Source organism: Triticum urartu, chromosome 5A (genome assembly GCF_056163025.1).
Source record: "Triticum urartu cultivar PI428250 chromosome 5A, HENAU_Tu73, whole genome shotgun sequence".
NCBI classification, from domain to species: Eukaryota; Viridiplantae; Streptophyta; class Magnoliopsida; order Poales; family Poaceae; genus Triticum; species Triticum urartu.
In genome coordinates this window covers 519,687,907-519,707,277 of record NC_141877.1, presented here as the reverse complement: position 1 = coordinate 519,707,277, position 19,371 = coordinate 519,687,907, and the positions used below count along the sequence as shown (strand labels likewise).

General features: G+C 45.1%; 1 protein-coding gene across 1 annotated transcript; it reads right to left on the bottom strand.

Moving 5' to 3' along the window:
• Positions 1–16,876: 16,876 nt before the first annotated feature.
• Positions 16,877–18,589, bottom strand: LOC147972419 (F-box/kelch-repeat protein At3g23880-like). Its single transcript, XM_048675244.2, has 2 exons — positions 18,417–18,589; positions 16,877–18,320 (listed from the first exon to the last, which is right to left on the bottom strand). The coding sequence occupies exon 2, from the start codon at positions 18,316–18,318 to the stop codon at positions 17,068–17,070; it is 1,251 nt and encodes a 416-aa protein (XP_048531201.2). The 5' UTR covers positions 18,319–18,320; positions 18,417–18,589; the 3' UTR covers positions 16,877–17,067.
• Between the last annotated feature and the right edge of the window lie 782 nt (positions 18,590–19,371).

Genomic DNA, 19,371 nt, shown 5'->3' with positions numbered 1-19,371 from the left:
GAAGAAATGACAATGTAAGTGTCATTTCTTGGGTCATAACAATGCAGAAATCCCTCCCTATATATGCCCACGGAAACTATGGTGATAATACACTTCACTGAAGAAGATCCTCCCATCATCTAACATCAGAAAAGGATTGATAGAAGGGCTAGCAATTTGTGAAGGCATGCTGTATTTCTTAACCCATATACCTTTCTCAAAATCTGTTAAAAACCACAAGTTGATGGATATGTTATAAATATTATGAACCATAACTAAGCAGCTGTTCAAGTCAGCTAATGATAACTGGAGATCAAGTTTTATGTAGCTGTAATGCTCGTTCTCTTGTACAAAACTCTGCACCTTTCTGGACCACGTAGAACACCCCACTCCTCCTCTTGAGGTTGAACGAAGCTATGCTACCAGGTTCAATGGTAACTAGATTGTTGATGGCGTGCGTTGCCGCACCCGTCTATTTTAAATGTTATATTATATTATTACAAATTTGCGTAAAAACATGAAGTCCAGTTCTAGGAAGAATGAAGTAAAAACCTGGAGTTCAAATTCCTGTAGAAATTTGGGATATAGGGCTAAGTTAGAAACTTAGAATGAACTAAAAATAATCAATGCACTTATGCAATAATATAGAAAAATGCACAAAACTACAAAACAAAACTGCCCAAGAGGGGGAGTAAATCTATAGTAGCTCAAATCGGAAGTGCAATACAAGGGAAGAAGGAAACAAAGACCTGACAAAGAATGAGCTAGGGATACCCAAAAATCATCACTGGTAGAAAAAGGGCCTATAGTCCCGGTTCGTAAGGGCCTTTAGTCCCGATTCCGGAACCAGGACTAAAGTGTCGGTACTAATACCCCCCCCCCCTTTAGTCCCGGTTCAATCCAGAACCGGGACTAAAGGCCCTCCACGTGGGCATTGCGCAGAGCCCAGTCAGGAGACCCTTTGGTCCCGGTTGGTGGCACCAACCGGGACCAATAGGCATCCACGCGTCAGCACTTCTGTGGCTGGGGTTTTTGTTTTTTTTTGAAAGGGGGGGTTGGGGGTTTTGCGGGGTTAATTTAGGTGTTTCATATATTGTGTTAGCTAGTTATAATTAATAGAGAGAAGTGTCCTCTCTTATGTCCGTGCTTGGTCGACGCTACGTACTATACATACGTATATAGAGAGGACTAGACACGCTAGCTAGCTAGTAAGCAAACGAAGGAAACAGAAGATCGTCGTGAACATATATGCATATATACAGAGAGAAGTGATATCGACCACCTCTCCTTCTCCGAGAGATTGGTCGAACAACAAGTTCTCGTATATCTATCTGACACTACCGGCTACATATATACAATAATTATCTCTTACAAATGTAATCATACGGACTCAGGGTCTACATAGAATTCTCCGTTTTCAGGGATCACGTGGTCAAGAAAGAATGCCGCCAATTCCTCTTGAATTGCTCGCATGCGAGCTGGTGCTAGGAGTTCATCCCGCTTCCGAAACATCTAATTTGAAGAAGGGGGTCAATACATATATATATATATATATATATATATATATATATATATATATAAATGAATGAAACTCAACACAAATGATGGTAATAAAATAAAATTGTGAATGTTGTTATTTACGTACTTCATATTGTTCGTTAGAGTACCCGCCCCGCTCACAGGTCGTGTGGCGGATGGACTCGCAGATGTAGTATCCACAGAAATCATTCCCTTGTTCCTGCCACAACCACTTTACAAGAAATAGAGGTCAATCAAACTGATAAGCAAGAATGCTAAATGGTATTGATGAAACTAGCGCTTGAATCACTAGGAGATGCGCGGAACATGCTACTATAGTACTTACTTTCGGGTGTCTAAATTCCAGCTCCTTCGGCAGTCCCGGAACTGTTTTGGTGAATTTTCTCCAAACCCTGCCGGACAAAGAAAACAATTACTTGATATCAGGAAATGAACAAAGTTGCTGATATGGTGGATAATGATCGATTTAACTTACTTCTTGAGGATTTCAGTCATGTCCGCATACTCCTTGGGATCTTTTTGTTTAGAGTCCAAGACGGTTACTACTCCCTGCTCAAGCTTAATCTCTAGGAGAATATAGTGGTAACTGCACACACATGCATAACTCATCAATTACATTACTATAACCTTGACTAATATATAAGGGAAACCGAATACGCACAAGACAGTAACACTCACCTGAAGTTGTAAGGAAAGAGTATTATATCTTTGTTTTGATTTATTACGAACGATCGTAGCAAGCTTGCCTCGGTAGCTGCGGCATGAAGTTTAACCTGAGTTGCACCTATGAGATATGTGTTAATGAACCCAATATCACCGACTTGTCTTTTCTTCAATTCGACGATCTTCAATCTGCATAATATAGTGAGGATGATTATAAATACATGCAATGAAAGGGCTAAGCTATATAGAGAAACTTAATGACAGAAGTAGTACTACTTACAGACAGTAGCAGGCGACCGTTGTTTTATCGAGGGCCAATTGATTGAAGAACTGATAGAACTCCTCAAATGGAACAGGCAACAGATCAATTCCAACGAGGTCATGCTCCGGTTTAACTCTCGCATACAAAGTACTCCTCCCCCCAGAGTCTCTGCAAATTTTCAAGTATCAATCATGCAATCTTCGCATCATCGTTGATAGAGATCTTTCATCTTTGACGAGAGGCTTCCCGTACTCGTATCTTTGTATCTGCACGTCCATGGGTTCATAATGTACTTCGTCGGGCAAGTAATCTGCAAGATTGCTATAACCGGGCACCATCCTCGGATCATTATCGACGTTGTGGCTAGGCACCTTGAGCGGGGGGCACGATTGCTTCGCTTGTTCGCCGAGTTGGGAAATTTGTTTCCCAGCTCGTCGTTCTTTCAGCCTTTGATCACTGACAGTACTTCCCGACCGCTCCGCTTCGGCAAATTCCTTTCCAATAATGCGGTCATAGTTTCCTTTCGGCGAATCAGACTTCGGTGGTTTTGTCAGGGCAGCCAGAGTGCGCTTCACTTTCACCCGATCTACCTTCTCCTCCGGAGGTGGATGTTTCTTTGCTTTCACCCCTTCAAAGAATTTCTTCACTTCTTCTCGCGCGATCTCAGCGTTCTCCTCCTGGGTCCTCTCGTATGGTAACTTCTCTGGAGTCTTCAGAGAAGGACCGAATCTGTATGTCCTCCTGCCTCTGGTTGTACTGCTAGATGCCGACCGAGCAGACGTAGCGGTTGTCTTCTTTACTTGCTTAAGAGGCGGAGGAGAAGGACTACGACTTGCCGGAGCAGCTGGAGCGGCGGCAGGTCTCTTCCGCCCTTGCTGACGAGGCGGAGAAGGAGGAGGCTGGCTGCTCGGGCGCGTCGGCGCAGGCGGAGAAGGAGGCGGAGTGCCGCCGCGCGCCGTAGAAGGAGCCGGCCGAGGGCCCTGATCGTCACTCGCCGGAGGAGGAGGCGGTGGAGGCGGAGTGCCCTGACTCGCCGGAGGAGGAGGAGGAGGCGGTGGCGTCCAGTTCGGAAGGTTGATGAGCTCCTTCCGCCATAGGCATGGAGTCTTCAGAGCAGACCCCAGCCGAGTCTCCCCTTCACCGGTAGGGTGGTCAAGCTGGAGGTCCTCAAATCCCTCCGTTATCTCATCCACCATCACCCTAGCATATCCTTCTGGAATCGGCCGGCAGTGAAAAGTTGCGCCGGGTTCAGTAGGAAAAACAGAGCCAACAGCCGCCTTGACCTTCAAATTCATCCATTGCGTCATAAGGTGGCAATTTTGAGACTCTGTTATAGCATCCACGGGATAGCTGGCAGGAGCCGTCAAGTCATGCTCCGGCTGAAGCAGCTCGGTGGAAGCCACGCTGCTTCTGCGCTGAGATGGCGGGGTAGCTTCGGGGGAGGCTTCGGCAGTACGTTTGCTGCGATTTGCTTCTCGTTCCTCTATCGCGTCTACCCTTGCTTGCAGCGCCTGCATTTGGGTCTGCTGCACTTTTTTCCTCCTCTCATGGGATTTGTAACCGCCTGCGTCCGGAAACCCAACCTTTCACGGAATGGAGCCTGGCGTGCCTCGTGTCCGTCCAAGGTGCTCAGGATTCCCGAGGGCCATTGTGAGCTCGTCGTTCTCTCTGTCTGGAAAGAACGTCCCTTCCTGCGCTGCTTCGATATACTGCTTAAGCTTACTGACTGGTATGTCCATTTGATCGTTCGTCCAAATGCACTTTCCTGTTACAGGGTCCAGTGTTCCGCCAGCCTCGAAGAACCAAGTCCGGCAACGGTCTGGCCAGTTAATTGTCTCTGGTTCGATCCCTTTATGAACCAGATCATTCTCAGTCTTGGACCACTTAGGCCGGGCTACGAGGTAGCCACCTGACCCCGTGCGATGGTGAAGCTTCTTCTTCGCAGCATTTTGCTTGTTTGTCGCCGACATCTTCTTACTCTTTTCCGATGTCTTGTGGGCCACAAATGCGGGCCAGTGATCTCTGATATTCTCATATCTGCCCTTAAATTCTGGTGTCTCATTATTTTCGACAAACTTATTCAGCTCTTTCTTCCACCTCCTGAATAGTTCTGCCATCCTCTTCAGAGCAAAAGACTTGATTAATTTCTCTTTAACTGGGTTCTCTGGATTATCCTCAGGCGGTAGGGTGAAATTTGACTTCAGCTCAGTCCAAAGATCATTTTTCTGTATATCATTGACATGAGAGACCTCAGGGTCTTCTGTAGCCGGCTTAAACCATTGCTGGATGCTTATCGGGATCTTGTCCCTAACCAGAACCCCGCACTGAGCAACAAATGCGCTCTTTGTCCGGAGGGGTTCAATAGGTTGGCCGTCGGACGCGATTGCTATGATCTCAAACTTTTCATCCGAGCTCAACTTTTTCTTCGGGCCTCGTCTCTTTACCGAAGTTGTGCTCGATCCGGAGGGCTAGAAAAAAGAACAAAGACTTAATTAATATGTGTACATACCAAAACAATGAATGCATCAATCAGCTAGTCAGCATAGGCTTAACTAATATATATACCTGGCCGGACTCGGTTCGGTCACCGGAGCCGTCCTCATGTTCTTCTTCTTGCACCGTCATTAGGTCACCGTAGCCAGCTTGTTCACCCTCTCCTTCCAGACCATCGGTTTCGTTGAGAAACAACGAGATGGCATCACTTCCTTCTGCGATTATGTCCCTCAACAACGCTTCTTTTGTTGCTTCGTCTAGGGCGGTGTCCATAGTTTCTACAAATATTTACAACATGGCAATTATTATTCAAACATGATAGATGGATATATTAGTGCCAAACGTAGAACTAGCTACCTAATCATAGTAAGCTATCGGGAGGGGGTATATATCGACAATGACGACACTACATCTATGTCCCTCGACGACCCTCGTTCCCGATAAAAAAAGAGGAAGAAGAAGAAAAATAAGAGGAGAAGAAAGAATAGAGGAGAAGATCTCCTCTATTCTTTCTTCTCCTCTTATTTTTCTTCTTCCTCTTCTTTTTTTATCCTCTTCTTCCTCTCATGTTCGATAGGATCGCCGAGGGGTCGGGAGGTTGCGTAGTGTCTCAGGATTCAACAAAACCATGTCTTCATCATTAGGCGAAAGTAACATGTGCATGATGGTACGAAGCTCTTCAAAGTTGTTCTGGAACGGACTCCCAGATAGGATAATCCGCCTTTTGGTACAAAGTTCAGCAAGAGCCTTCCGAATATCGCTATTTGGAAGGCCTTTGCTGAATTCGTACCAAAAAGCGGATTATTCTATCCGGGACTCCATTCCAGAATAACTTTGCAGAACTTCGTACCAACATGCCCTGGTTACTTCCGGCTAATGATGAAGGCATGGATTTCTTCAATACTTTGACACTAGGAAACCTCTCTCGACCCCTCGGCGATCCTCGACCCCTCGAACCCTCGACGACCCTGGAACCCTCGACCCCTAGACGACCCTCTTCTTCCTCTCATGTTCGAGAGGATCGCCGAGGGGTCGGGAGGTTGCCTAGTGTCAAAGGATTCAACAAAACCATGTCTTCATCATTAGGCGAAAGTAACATGTGCATGATGGTACGAAGCTCTTCAAAGTTGTTCTAGAACGGAGTCCCAGATAGGATAATTTGCTTTTTGGTACAAAGTTCAGCAAGAGCCTTCCGAATATCGCTATTTGGAAGGCCTTTGCTGAATTCGTACCAAAAAGCGGATTATTCTATCCGGGACTCCATTCCAAAATAACTTTGCAGAACTTCGTACCAACATGCCCTGGTTACTTCCGACTAATGATGAAGGCATGGATTTCTGCAATACTTTGACACTAGGAAACCTCTCTCTACTTCCGGCTAATAAGAAGAAGAAGAAGAAGAAGAAGAAGAAGAAAAGAAGAAAAAAAAGAGGAGAAGAAGAAAGGAATAGTGGAGAAAAGAGAAAATAGAATATATTCTATTTTCTCTTCTTCTCCACTATTCCTTGTTTCTTCTCCTCTTCTTTTTCTTCTTTTTTCTTATTCTTATTTATTTCTCCTCTTCTTTTCGGTAGAGGAAACCCTAAATAGCTAGCAAGTATCGTGGGTGTGAGATACATGTGGCCTTCGGTGTCGGACACTACATCCACGTCCCACAAGTGACGTGGGCGTCGAAGCCCGCGCCACTTGTGGGATGTGGGTGTAGTGTCCGACACCGACGGTACATGTATCTCACACCGACGATACTTTCTATTTAGGGTTTCTCCTCTACCGCTCCTCGACCTCTCGACGACCCTCGTTCCCGATAAAATAAAGAGGAAGAAGAAGAAGAAAAAAGAAGAAAAGAAAGAATAGAGGAGAAGACTTCCTCTTCTTCCTCTCCTCTTCTTCTCCCTCTTCTTCCCCTTCTTCCTCGCCTCTCTCATGAATGTCCGACGTTCTCGACCCCCCCCCCACATGTCGAAGAAAAAAAAGAAGAATAAAAAGAGGAGAAGAAGAAAGGAATAGTGGAGAAGAAGAGAAAATAGAATATATATTCTATTTTTCTCTATTCTATTTTCTCTTCTTCTCCACTATTCCTTTCTTCTTCTCCACTATTCCTTTCTTCTTCTCCTCTTCTTTTTCTTCTTTTTTCTTCTTCTCATTTATTTCTCCCTGTCTTCCTCTCCCCTCTCGGCGACCCTAGACCCCCTCTCGACCCGCGACCCCTAGGCGACCGTCGACCCCTCTCTTTTTTTTCTTCCTCTTCTTTTTTATCCTCTTCTTCCTCTACCGCTCGGCGACCCTCGACGACCCTCGTTCCCGATAAAAAAAAGAGGAAGAAGAAGAAAAAAAAGAGGAGAAGAAAGAATAGAGGAGATCTTCTCCTCTATTCTTTCTTCTCCTCTTTTTTCTTTTCTTATTCCTCTTCTTTTTTTATCCTCTTCCTCCTCTCATGTTCGACGACCCTCGACCCCTCGGCGACCCTAGACCCCCTCTCGACCCCCTCTTCTTATCCCTCTTCTTCCCCTTCTTCCCCGCCTAAAATGACCTAAAATGAAAATAACCTAAAATTCACTAAAGTTATCGATGACCCTCTCGACACACCCACGAATAAGAAAATATATCATCTTCTTCATCTCCTCTTCTTTGCATATTCACATAGCCACATACTCATACATAGCCACATACATATAGAACTTTTCTGAACATATATATATAGCCACATTCATATAGAACTTTTCTGAACATATATAGATGATTTTCTAAAAAAAGTAACTTTTGCATATATGAACAGAGAGCAGCGGAGGCAATGGGTGGCATCGTCGGCGACGGGGATGGGAAAGGGGGGAGCTCACTAGGGGCGGGCGGCGACGGGGAGAGGAGGCCAGCGACGGGAAAGGAGCTACGGCGGGCTCGGGGATGCCGGCGACGGGGACGGCGTGCGTGGGGCGATGGGGAGACGGGGACGGCCGCGGGCTCGGGGCGGCACACGGCGACGGGGACGATCGAGGAGGCGGGGCTCGGGGCAGGGCGGACGGCAGCGAGCTCGGGGCGGGGTGGCACACGGCGACGGGGACGGCCGCGGGCTCGGGGCGGCACACGGCGGCGACGGGGACGAACGAGGAGGCGGGGCTCGGGGCAGGGCGGACGACGGCGACGAGGAGGACGATCGAGGAGGCGGGGCTCAGGGCGCGGCAACGGCGACGGCGATGGGGCAGGGCGCAGCGACGGCGACGAGGAGGACGAGCAGCCTGGCGGAGTCGGCGATGGGGAATGGAGCAGTTGGCGAAAATTTCGCAAGGGTTGTATATATAGCCAGAGCAATGGTCCCGGTTTGTGGCACAAACCGTGACCAATGCACCCCTTTGGTCCTGGTTGGTGCCACCAACCGGGACCAAAGGCCAATTTTCAGCAGCCCAAAGGGCGGGAAGCGGCGGCCTTTGGTCCCGGTTGGTGGCACCAACCGGGACCAAAGGGTTCCACGAACCGTGACCAATGCCCCCTTTAGTCCCGGTTGGTGCCACCAACCGGGACCAATACCCTTGTGCTGCCAGCGCCCAAAAGTTTAGTCCCACATCGCTAGCTGAAGGGCGCCGGCACTGGTTTATAAGCCCTGTTGTGACTCCCCATTCGAGCTCCTCTCTAATGCAGGCTTTCGGGCCTAAACTTGCTACTGCCTGTGGGCCTATTGGGCCTCTGCGGGCCTGAATCCTGGCCCATGTAGGGTTTCTAGTCGTATTCAGGCCGTGGAGGCCCAGTAGGAGGCATTTTTTTGGTTTTTTCTTTTTTATTTCTACATTTTTTTGGTTTTTTATTTTTTTATTTCTACTTAAAACTAAATACTTATAGTTTTCTAGTGATTTCTTTTTGCTTTTAGGTCACAAAAATTATAAACTTTCTGTTAGTGCCATTAGTTTTAAATTTTGAATAGTTTAAATTTGAATTTTTAAAAATTTGTGTGAATCACTAGTTTATGAATAACTTTACTATAAAAATAGAAATTTTTTTCTATTTATTTTTTATTTATACTTACAACTAAATACTTATAGTTTTTTAGTGATTTCTTTTTGCTTTTACGTCACAAAAATTATAAACTTTCTGTTAGTGCCATTAGTTTTAAAATTTTGAATAGTTTAAATTGGATTTTTATAAAATTTGTGTGAATCACTAGTTTATGAATAACTTTACTATAAAAATAGAATTTTTTTTCTTCTTTCCTATTTATTTTTTATTTATACTTACAATTAAATACTTATAGTTTGATTTTAGGTCACAAAAATTATATTCTTTTTGCTATTAAAGAATATTATAATTTTATTTTAGTTGATCATAACATAATATTTTAATTGATTGTTTTTATTTTCATAAAAGTTTTGTAGTTCATTCTGTTTGCTATTAATTCATTCTTTGAGCTAAATGACTCTGAAATTGGAAAGCATTTCAAAATGAAGTCTGAAAAGGTTGAAAGTTGGCATGGTATCATCATTTCACCCACATTGCATGTTCCAAAAAGTAGAGAGGGTTACGACAAAAACTTGATGCACTTCGTGTACAAAATGGACAATCACTTTCGAAGTATCAAAGTTTCGAACCATAAGACATGAAAGCATTTCAAATGAACTCTGAAAAAGTTGAAAGTTGGGATGGTATCATAATTTCACCCACATAGCATTTGCTTATTGCGGGAGAAAGTCTTCACTTTTTCTTCGCTTGTGTCATTTGCTTATTGCGCCGTAACCATGGATAATCTTCATTGTTTATCAGGATGCTTGGGTCAGCCTTGACATTGAAGGGAGGAATTTCATGAAACTTTTCATAATCTTCAGACATGTCTGTCTTGCCGTCCACTCCCAGGATGTCCCTTTTTCCTGAAAGAACTATGTGGCGCTTTGGCTCATCGTATGATGTATTCGCTTCCTTATCTTTTCTTTTTCTCGGTTTGGTAGACATGTCCTTCACATAGATAACCTGTGCCACATCATTGGCTAGGACGAACGGCTCGTCAGTGTACCCAAGATTTTTCAGATCCACTGTTGTCATTCCGTACTGTGGGTCTACCTGTACCCCGCCGCCTAACAGATTGACCCATTTGCACTTAAACAAAGGGACCTTAAAATCAGGTCCGTAGTCAAGTTCCCATATGTCCACTATGTAACCATAATATGTGTCCTTTCCGCTCTCGGTTGCTGCATCAAAGCAGACACCGCTGTTTTGGTTGGTGCTCTTTTGATCTTGGGCGATCGTGTAAAATGTATTCCCATTTATCTCGTATCCTTTGTAAGTCAATACAGTCAAAGATGGTCCCCTGGACAACAAGTACAACTCATCACAAACAGTGTTGTCACCTCTGAGACGTGTTTCCAACCAACTGCTGAAAGTCCTGATGTGTTCACATGTAATCCAGTCGTCGCACTGCTCCGGGTGTTTGGAGCGCAGACTATTCTTGTGTTCATCGACATACGGGGTCACCAAGGTAGAGTTCTGTAGAACTGTGTAGTGTGCTTGAGACCAAGAATATCCGTCCCTGCATATTATTGATCTCTTCCCAGAGTGCCTTTTCCAGTCAGTCTCCCCTCATACCGCGATAGGGAGACCTATCTTGTTAAGGCCAGGAATGAAGTCAACACAAAACCCGATAACATCCTCTGTTTGATGGCCCATGGAGATGCTTCCTTCTGGCCTAGCGCGGTTACGGACATATTTCTTTAGGACTCCCATGAACCTCTCAAAAGGGAACATATTGTGTAGAAATACGGGCCCCAGGATGACAATCTCGTCGACTAGATGAACTAGGACGTGCGTCATGATATTGAAGAAGGATGGTGGGAACACCAGCTCGAAACTGACAAGACATTGCGCCACATCACTCCTTAGCCTTGGTACGATTTCTGGATCGATCACCTTCTGAGAGATTGCATTGAGGAATGCACATAGCTTCACAATGGCTAATCAAACGTTTTCCGGTAGAAGCCCCCTCAATGCAACCGGAAGCAGTTGTGTCATAATCACGTGGCAGTCATGAGACTTTAGGTTCTGAAACTTTTTCTCTGGCATATTTATTATTCCCTTTATATTCGACGAGAAGCCAGTCGTGACCTTCATACTGAGCAGGCATTCAAAGAAGATTTCTTTCTCTTCTTTCGTAAGAGCGTAGCTGGCAGGACCTTTATACTGCTTCGGAGGCATGCCGTCTTTTTCGTGCAAACGTTGCAGGTCCTCTCGTGCCTCGGGTGTATCTTTTGTCTTCCCATACACGCCCAAGAAGCCTAGCAGGTTCACGCAAAGGTTCTTCGTCACGTGCATCAAGTCGATTGAGGAGCGGACCTCTAGGTCTTTCCAGTAGGGTAGGTCCCAAAATATAGATTTCTTCTTCCACATGGGTGCGTGTCCCTCAGCGTCATTCGGAACAGCTAGTCCACCGGGACCCTTTCCAAAGATTACGTAGTGTAAATCATTGACCATAGCAAGCACGTGAACACCGGTGCGCATGGCGGGCTTCTTCCGGTGATCTGCCTCGCCTTTGAAATGCTTGCCTTTCTTTCGACATTGATGGTTGGTCGGAAGAAATCGACGATGGCCCAGGTACACATTCTTCCTGCATTTGTCCAGGTATATACTTTCAGTGTCATCTAAACAGTGCGTGCATGCGTGGTATCCTTTGTTTGTCTGTCCTGAAAGGTTACTGAGAGCGGGCCAATCATTGATGGTCACGAACAGCAACGCCTTAAGGTTAAATTCCTCCTGTCTGTGCTCATCCCACGTACGTACACCGTTTCCATTCCACAGCTATAAAAGTTTTTCAACTAATGGCCTTAGGTACACATCAATTTCGTTGCCGGGTTGCTTAGGGCCTTGGATGAGAACTGGCATCATAATGAACTTCCGCTTCATGCACATCCAAGGAGGAAGGTTATACATACATAGAGTCACGGGCCAGGTGCTGTGATTGCTGCTCTACTCCCCGAAAGGATTAATGCCATCCGCGCTTAAAGCAAACCATACATTCCTTGGGTCCTTTGCAAACTCATCCCAGTACTTTCTCTCGATTTTTCTCCACTGCGACCCGTCAGCGGGTGCTCTCAACTTCCATCTTTCTTTCGGTTCTCACTGTGCCATCGCATCAACTTGGCATGCTCTTCGTTTCTGAACAGACGTTTCAACCGTGGTATTATAGGAGCATACCACATCACCTTCGCAGGAACCCTCTTCCTGAGGGGCTCGCCGTCAACATCACCAGGGTCATCTCGTCTGATCTTATACCGCAACGCACCGCATACCGGGCATGCGTTCAGATCCTTGTATGCACCGCGGTAGAGGATGCAGTCATTAGGGCATGCATGTATCTTCTCCACCTCCAATCCTAGAGGGCATACGACCTTCTTTGCTGCGTATGTACTGTCGGGCAATTCGTTATCGTCTGGAAGCTTCTTCTTCAATATTTTCAGTAGCTTCTCAAATCCTTTGTCAGCCACAGCATTCTCTGCCTTCCACTGCAGCAATTCCAGTACGGTACCGAGCTTTGTGTTGCCATCTTCGCAATTGGGGTATAACCCTTTTTTGTGATCCTCTAACATGCGATCGAACTTCAGCTTCTCCTTTTGACTAATGCATTGCGTCCTTGCATCGACAATGACCCGGGGGAGATCATCATCATCGGGCACATCGTCTGGTTCCTCTTGATCTTCAGCAGCTTCACCCGTGGCAGCATCATTGGGCACATCGTCTGGTTCCTCTTGATCTTCACCCGCTCCCCCCGTTGCAGCATCACCGTATTCAGGGGGCACATAGTTGTCATCGTAGTCTTCTTCTTCGCCGTCTTCCATCATAACCCCTATTTCTCCGTGCCTCGTCCAAACATTATAGTGTGGCATGAAACCCTTGTAAAGCAGGTGGGAGTGAAGGATTTTCCGGTTAGAGTAAGACCTCGTATTCCCACATTCAGTGCATGGACAACACATAAAACCATTCTGCTTGTTTGCCTCAGCCGCATCGAGAAACTCATGCACGCCCTTAATGTACTCGCGGGTGTGTCTGTCACCGTACATCCATTGCCGGTTCATCTGCGTGCATTATATATAATTAAGTGTCCAAATTAATAGAAGTTCATCATCACATTAAAACCAAAGTGCATACATAGTTCTCATCTAACAACATATAGCTCTCCAGAGCATCTAATTAATTAAACCATACATTGAAACTATGTAAAACATTTCAATGCGAAAACAAATGCGATCATAATCGCAACCAAGGTAACAATTGATCCAACGGCATAATGATACCAAGCCTCGGTATGAATGGCATATTTTCTAATCTTCAAGCGCATTGCATCCATCTTGATCTTGTGATCATCGACGACATCCGCAACATGCAACTCCAATATCATCTTCTCCTTCTCAATTTTTTTTATTTTTTCCTTCAACAAATTGTTTTCTTCTTCAACTAAATTTAACCTCTCGACAATAGGGTCGGTTGGCATTTCCGATTCACATACATCCTAGATAAATAAAATCTATGTCACGTTGGTCGGCATAATTTTCATAAACAATAAATGAACCAATAGTTATGAAGATAATATACATACCAAATCCGAATCATAGACAGGACGAGGGCCGACGGGGGCGGATACCAAAACCATCGCACTATATAAGATGCAATAATAAATGTAAGAAAATGATACAAGTATCTATCTAAACAGACAAGTAAGAATATTTTTCCTTTCAGAAAGAAGATAAGAACAAGAGGCTCACCACGGTGGTGTCGGTGATGAGATCGGCGCGGGTGATCGACGGCGGTGAAGACGGGGACAGGGCGTGACGGACTGCTAAATCTAGACAAATCTCGAGGAAAATGAAGCTTGGAGGTCGAGCTTCGAGAGGAGAAAGCTTAAGTAGTGTGGCTCGGGCATTCCATCGAACACCTCATGTGCATAGGAGGTGAGCTAGAGCACCACAAAGCCCTCTCCCCCTCGGCCAGAAAAAACAGAGCACTGTGCTCTGCTCGCGGGCGAGGGGGTATATATAGGCACCTCATTGGTCCCGGTTGGTGGCATGAACCGAGACTAAAGGGGAGCAATGGTGGTGGGCCAGGAGCGAGGCCCATTGGTCCCGGTTCGTCCCACCAATCGGGACCAAAAGGTCCAGACGAACCGGGACCAATGGCCCACGTGGCCCGGCCGGCCTCCTGGGCTCACGAACCGGGACCAATGCCCACATTAGTCCCGGTTCTACACTGAACCGGGACTAATGGGCTGAGCCGGCCTGGACCATAGCCCTGTTTTCTACTAGTGCATATTGCGCCAACGAAGTTGTAAGTATTTCTCCTTGCACTATAGAAAGTACCAAATTGATCCGAGGATCCATGTCTCAAATTCATGACACCTACAAAGGCTGAATTGAAATTTAAAATACATATAGCTAACTGATGGGCATTGGCTCGCACTAAACGGAAACAACCAAAACAGTTGAATGAAAATAAAACTACCTAAGAGAAGCAAATGTTGCTATCCTCATTCTGAGTCAATTGCAGTCCGTGTTTCTTGTGAAACATGCATTTTATCTTATAAAAAACACACACTGTTAGCCTAACGATATTCATTTGTTGATCTATCTTCCAATGCATTGACAACAAAACTAGTCGAAAAAATACTTCTTTTTAGTGACAAAAACTATATGGTCTAGCATCTCAAGGAAAAAAAAGCAACATTAAGGGAAAATACAAATATGGAGGAGCAGAAGAAAGTGAATCAGTGGGTAGACACGAAGAATTAAAAGCTGTAGAAATAAGGATGGGTCCAAAAAAGAGAAACACCATGCGTCTAGCTTCAATAATGCGGAAAGAACAATTGTTATAATGTTATTTACAACCCATCTCACATCAAAGTTATCTGTCCAGATGTAAATAATCATGTCTTGAACAACAACTGTACAGCTTAATTATGGACTTAAAATTAAGCAAATTTGAATTAGAAAGTCAAAAGCAAATTCCAAGTAATTGTTCCATCAAATATACAATTTAGAATTGAACTATTCTCTTTTGTAACTGCTCTTCACTCTGTTTCTGCAAAAACAAGGAACTGCCGTTGTACTGATTTTATTATTATATCAGTGCATCAATTATGTTCACTGCATTCTTCTTAGATGCTCACTCCCTGCAGATATGTCCATTTGTACAAAGAAATTAATGACACCAAAGAATAGACAGTAACATTAGAGATTCACTGCAGACTCATGTATCTTGATTCTTGAGACACAAATGAGGTAAGTATTTGAAAAAATCTTAACATTGTAGGTATCCAAGAAAATTAAAACAAAGCATAGCAGGTAAAAATTGTGAGCGAACAACATTTTGTACATAACAGCAGCATAACTAAGCCAAGCTAATATGGTAACTGGAATAACAGAAACAAACCTCTAGTTTCATCAAGTCCATACACAGAACTACAAACAGTAAAAAATTCTGCAAATGCCAGTAATCATTTCAAACCGCACAAACTGATCTGCTGCTACATATTTATTTCATTCTAGCTATATTATATTTGTAAACAGAAATGGTACAAAGCCCTGCTATGTTCGAGCCTTCCAGGAAGAAATTTGACAAAGCAAACAACTTTGGCATGCTCATACGAGAAGAGAGAATTAATGCATCAAACATGCACTAACTGGATAGCAGATGGTACAAAGGTAAAGAGATTAAACTTGCTTGGAAGAAAATGTGAAAAGTAAAAGTATCTTCTATTGGAGAATAGTAGTACTTTGAATGACAATTGAAAGAACCAAAAACAGAAGTCCATGGAACATCTCCCAAGTCCAAACAGATTTTCTCTTGAACTGCTTTTTGAAAGCCCCTCGCATAGTCACTGTGATGATCTAATCACTACAATAGTTGCCATATGGACTATCACTCCTACAGTGTAGCAAAACTACCGACATGGAAACACAAAAAACTGAGCATTGTAATCAAAGTTGAATATTTATCTTTACTCTCTAGCACAAAACAATATGTATGTCAATATAGGGCATGTCCTACAGGGTGAAATGATAAGGAACTTCTGTGCATGTTAGCTCTCTATATATATTGCCCAACTTCAAACTGACAACCACCAAAGGCAATATCTTTTGGTTCCCTCCCTTATAGAGTTAATTTACAACTATAGACGATTATCGTATCAAGTAACCTGCAGTATAAAAAAGTTATTTAAGAGATTTAGCATATCGCGAACTTCATGGTCTATTCTATGCGAGTGAGTGGCAACAACTCAGGTCTTGTATCTTGTTAAACGCAGATTGACCAGTAGCCTTTCTAAATTGGAAGGGATACAGTCTCATTCTTTCCATGATGACTACATAATCTGGATATGTTACCTGAGCGCAAACCAAACGTGTCGGAAGTGCTTCCTAGAAATATTCCGAGTTTCTTCCGCACTTAATATATGCTCCAAGTTTCATAAAACAAATAAATAGGGAGATACTAGAGAACAACTTCTATATAGCATCCACACAAGTGCAGGTCTAAAATTGGAAGAGACTCCCGCACTCACAAGAGCAATATCCGTTGATAATCCCATTTTACATGGAAGTAGCGGAGAAGCAAGCTTTCAAATTACCAGAGCCAGAGATTACACTTACTCATTTCAAATATTCATTCAATATGAGCTGCCTCCAGATCAGTGTCCTGGGTTCGTAGCTAAGAACAGAAAATCTATTCATTGTGAATTTGTCAATTTTTGCCACTTCAAAATTGGAGCGGATTACAAGCACAAAATCCAGCAAAAGAATGGAGACAAAAGAAAGCAAGCCTCAAGACAGAAGATTAACAGTCAAACAATATCTGTGATTGACTGACACCAATGCGTTAAGGAACCTTTTTTTAAGAGAATTCTCAAGGAACCTTAATGCCATACTACAACTTGCAGCTTTATAATTTGGTATGATAACATGAGGCATCATACTCTATCAACGTCCTTAGTTCTAATAAAATTCCAACATACAAAGAAGACTGCAAATCTTCTCATGCAAAATATATCAGAGATTAACATAATATACTTTGAAGGCAAAGTACTTTTCCATTGATGCATGCATCAGTACATTGTCTCACTAATTGTTGACATTACCCAGCCAGTTGCATCATTCACCTCATCATTGACAGCTACTCTATAAACTCAGCAGGCTTCCTGTGTAAATGCCAATGGATTGGGAACCTTTCAGTTTTAGTGCGTCGGAGTCATTTCTTGGATCATAACTAAGCAGAAATCCCCCTCCTGGCTCTCCACCACTAAGGAAACCTTGCAGATAATCCTTCCCGCTGAAGTAAATTCTCCCATCATCTAATACCAGAAGAGGGTATAGACGAGGCCTAGCAACATGTGAAGGCATGATGTATTTCTTGACCCAGATACCTTTCTCGGAATCTGCCAAAAACCACAAGTTCATAGATACCTTATGGATATCATGAACCATAACTAAGCAATCATTCAACTCAGCCACTGATAACTCGAGTCCAAGTTGTATGTAATGGTAATTCTCGTTGTCTTGCACAAAACTCTGCACCTGTTCTGGACCACGTAGAACACTCCACTCCTCCGTCTCGAGGTTGAAGGAAGCTACGCTACCAGGTTCAATGGTAACACCCCCAGTTTCAAAATAAGAGGAACAAAAATCCATCAGGAAGTACACCACACCATCGATGACCGCATGTCTCATATTGCGACTGGTACAGATATGGGAGGGAGGGTCCTGCTTTCTCCTCCAGCTTCCATGGTTGGTGCCATCAAAGGTGATAACTTCACATACCTGCCGGTCATCAATTCTAAAGACTTGGAGCACCTTGTACTCTCTGGTAGAGGAGACCTGCCCAAAAGCACACGACTCGACTTGGCAACACCACTTGTCTATTCCCTCCACCTCTAGCTCATGTTCCAATTCCTCCGAGCGGCCCGTCGGCAAGTCGATGGTAGCTCCAGTGGCCGGGTTCAGCACCGAGAAGGCCTGAGGGTAATCAATCCAGTTGAAACAGACGAGGTCTAGCCGCGTGCGCACAACACAGATGCTATCGTTCTTGCTCGTGAACCGGCCAATGGGATCACCGGACTTGTTCACCCCAACAATCTCATACCCGGTGCTTGGAATCCGCTTCACGACGTTGCCCGACAAATCCGAAATCGCAACGCCGCTAACTCCACTGCCGTCGCGGTAGCCCATGGCGAGGAGCGGGGGCGCAGTACGGTGGCGGGACTTGTGCGCCGCGACGAAGAGCGGGTCGGAGGTGAGGGCGCGCCAGGCGGGGCAGACAGCGCGGAGGCGGCAGAGGTCCTTGGCCGGGATGCGGAGAAGGACCTCGTACAGCGCGTCCGCGGGCAGGTCACCGGAGCTGGAGATGGTTGGGCGCGGCCTCGAGGGCGACATCGCTGCGGTAAATAGACGGCGTGAGCAAGCGAGGGAGCCAAATTGACGATGGATTCAGATGGGGTTGCGTGCCGAGGAGACGGAGGAGTTGGTCTTACCAAGAGCGCTGGCGGTGGGCAGGCAATCGCCGGAGACGAGAATGCCGGAGGGGAAAGTGGCCGCCGCACTGGTCGAGGGTTTCGGCCTTTGGACAGCAAGGAAGAAGGGTCCCGACTCCCGACCGAACTCAACCAAAATGGGCCTCAGCCTTCACTGCCTTTTGCGACCCGAGAAGTTATGGCCCAACGCTTGGTTGTGTTCGCGTTTTCTTTCTCTTCTTTTTGCGACCCAAGAATTCTTGGCTGATGCTGCGTCTCTTGCTGCAGCAGCTGCCAAGCTCAACTTGACCTAAGCCACCGTCTTCACTCTTCTTTAAAATATTCGGATAACTAGCATTGATCTTGTATTCAAAAAGAAAGTTTGGACCCCTTTGCACATAGTTTACGCCACAAAAGCCATGCTAAACGCTGGTTTAAAGGAGAATACCGAGGAAGATGGAAAGAAAAACTGTATCAAATTCAAAAAGGAAAAACATGCACAAAATTGTATTTACGAATATGTTGATGTGGCCTTTAATCCAGCCGTGGCAGGAAATGAGGCATTATTTGGAATGCTCCTAAAAATGAATATTCTGATCATTCGATTTTCAGTCAAGCGGCAGTCCGAATATTTATTATATTTTGCAGCAGAAGCTATGGGTTTACTGTTAGGAAAAAACTTAGGGTTTAAGCATACCCTCTATTCCTCCGCCTTATCGGTGGTGCCGCTGTCTTCCTCCCTCTCGCGATCAGGATGCCCCCCCTCCCCCTCCCCGACGCCCTCTCCCCCCGCCATCACCGGTGTGTGTCACCCGGCAAGGCCCAGGCGCCCCCTGCTTTTCCCCTCTCGAAGGTGCTAGGGAAACCCTAGGACATATCCGGGCAGCAGCGTCGTCGTCGTCGTCGTCGTCGCATTCCTTCTTGAAGTTGTTGCTTGATACGTGGCATTTCGGAGTACTAGGAGTGTGGTGGGACA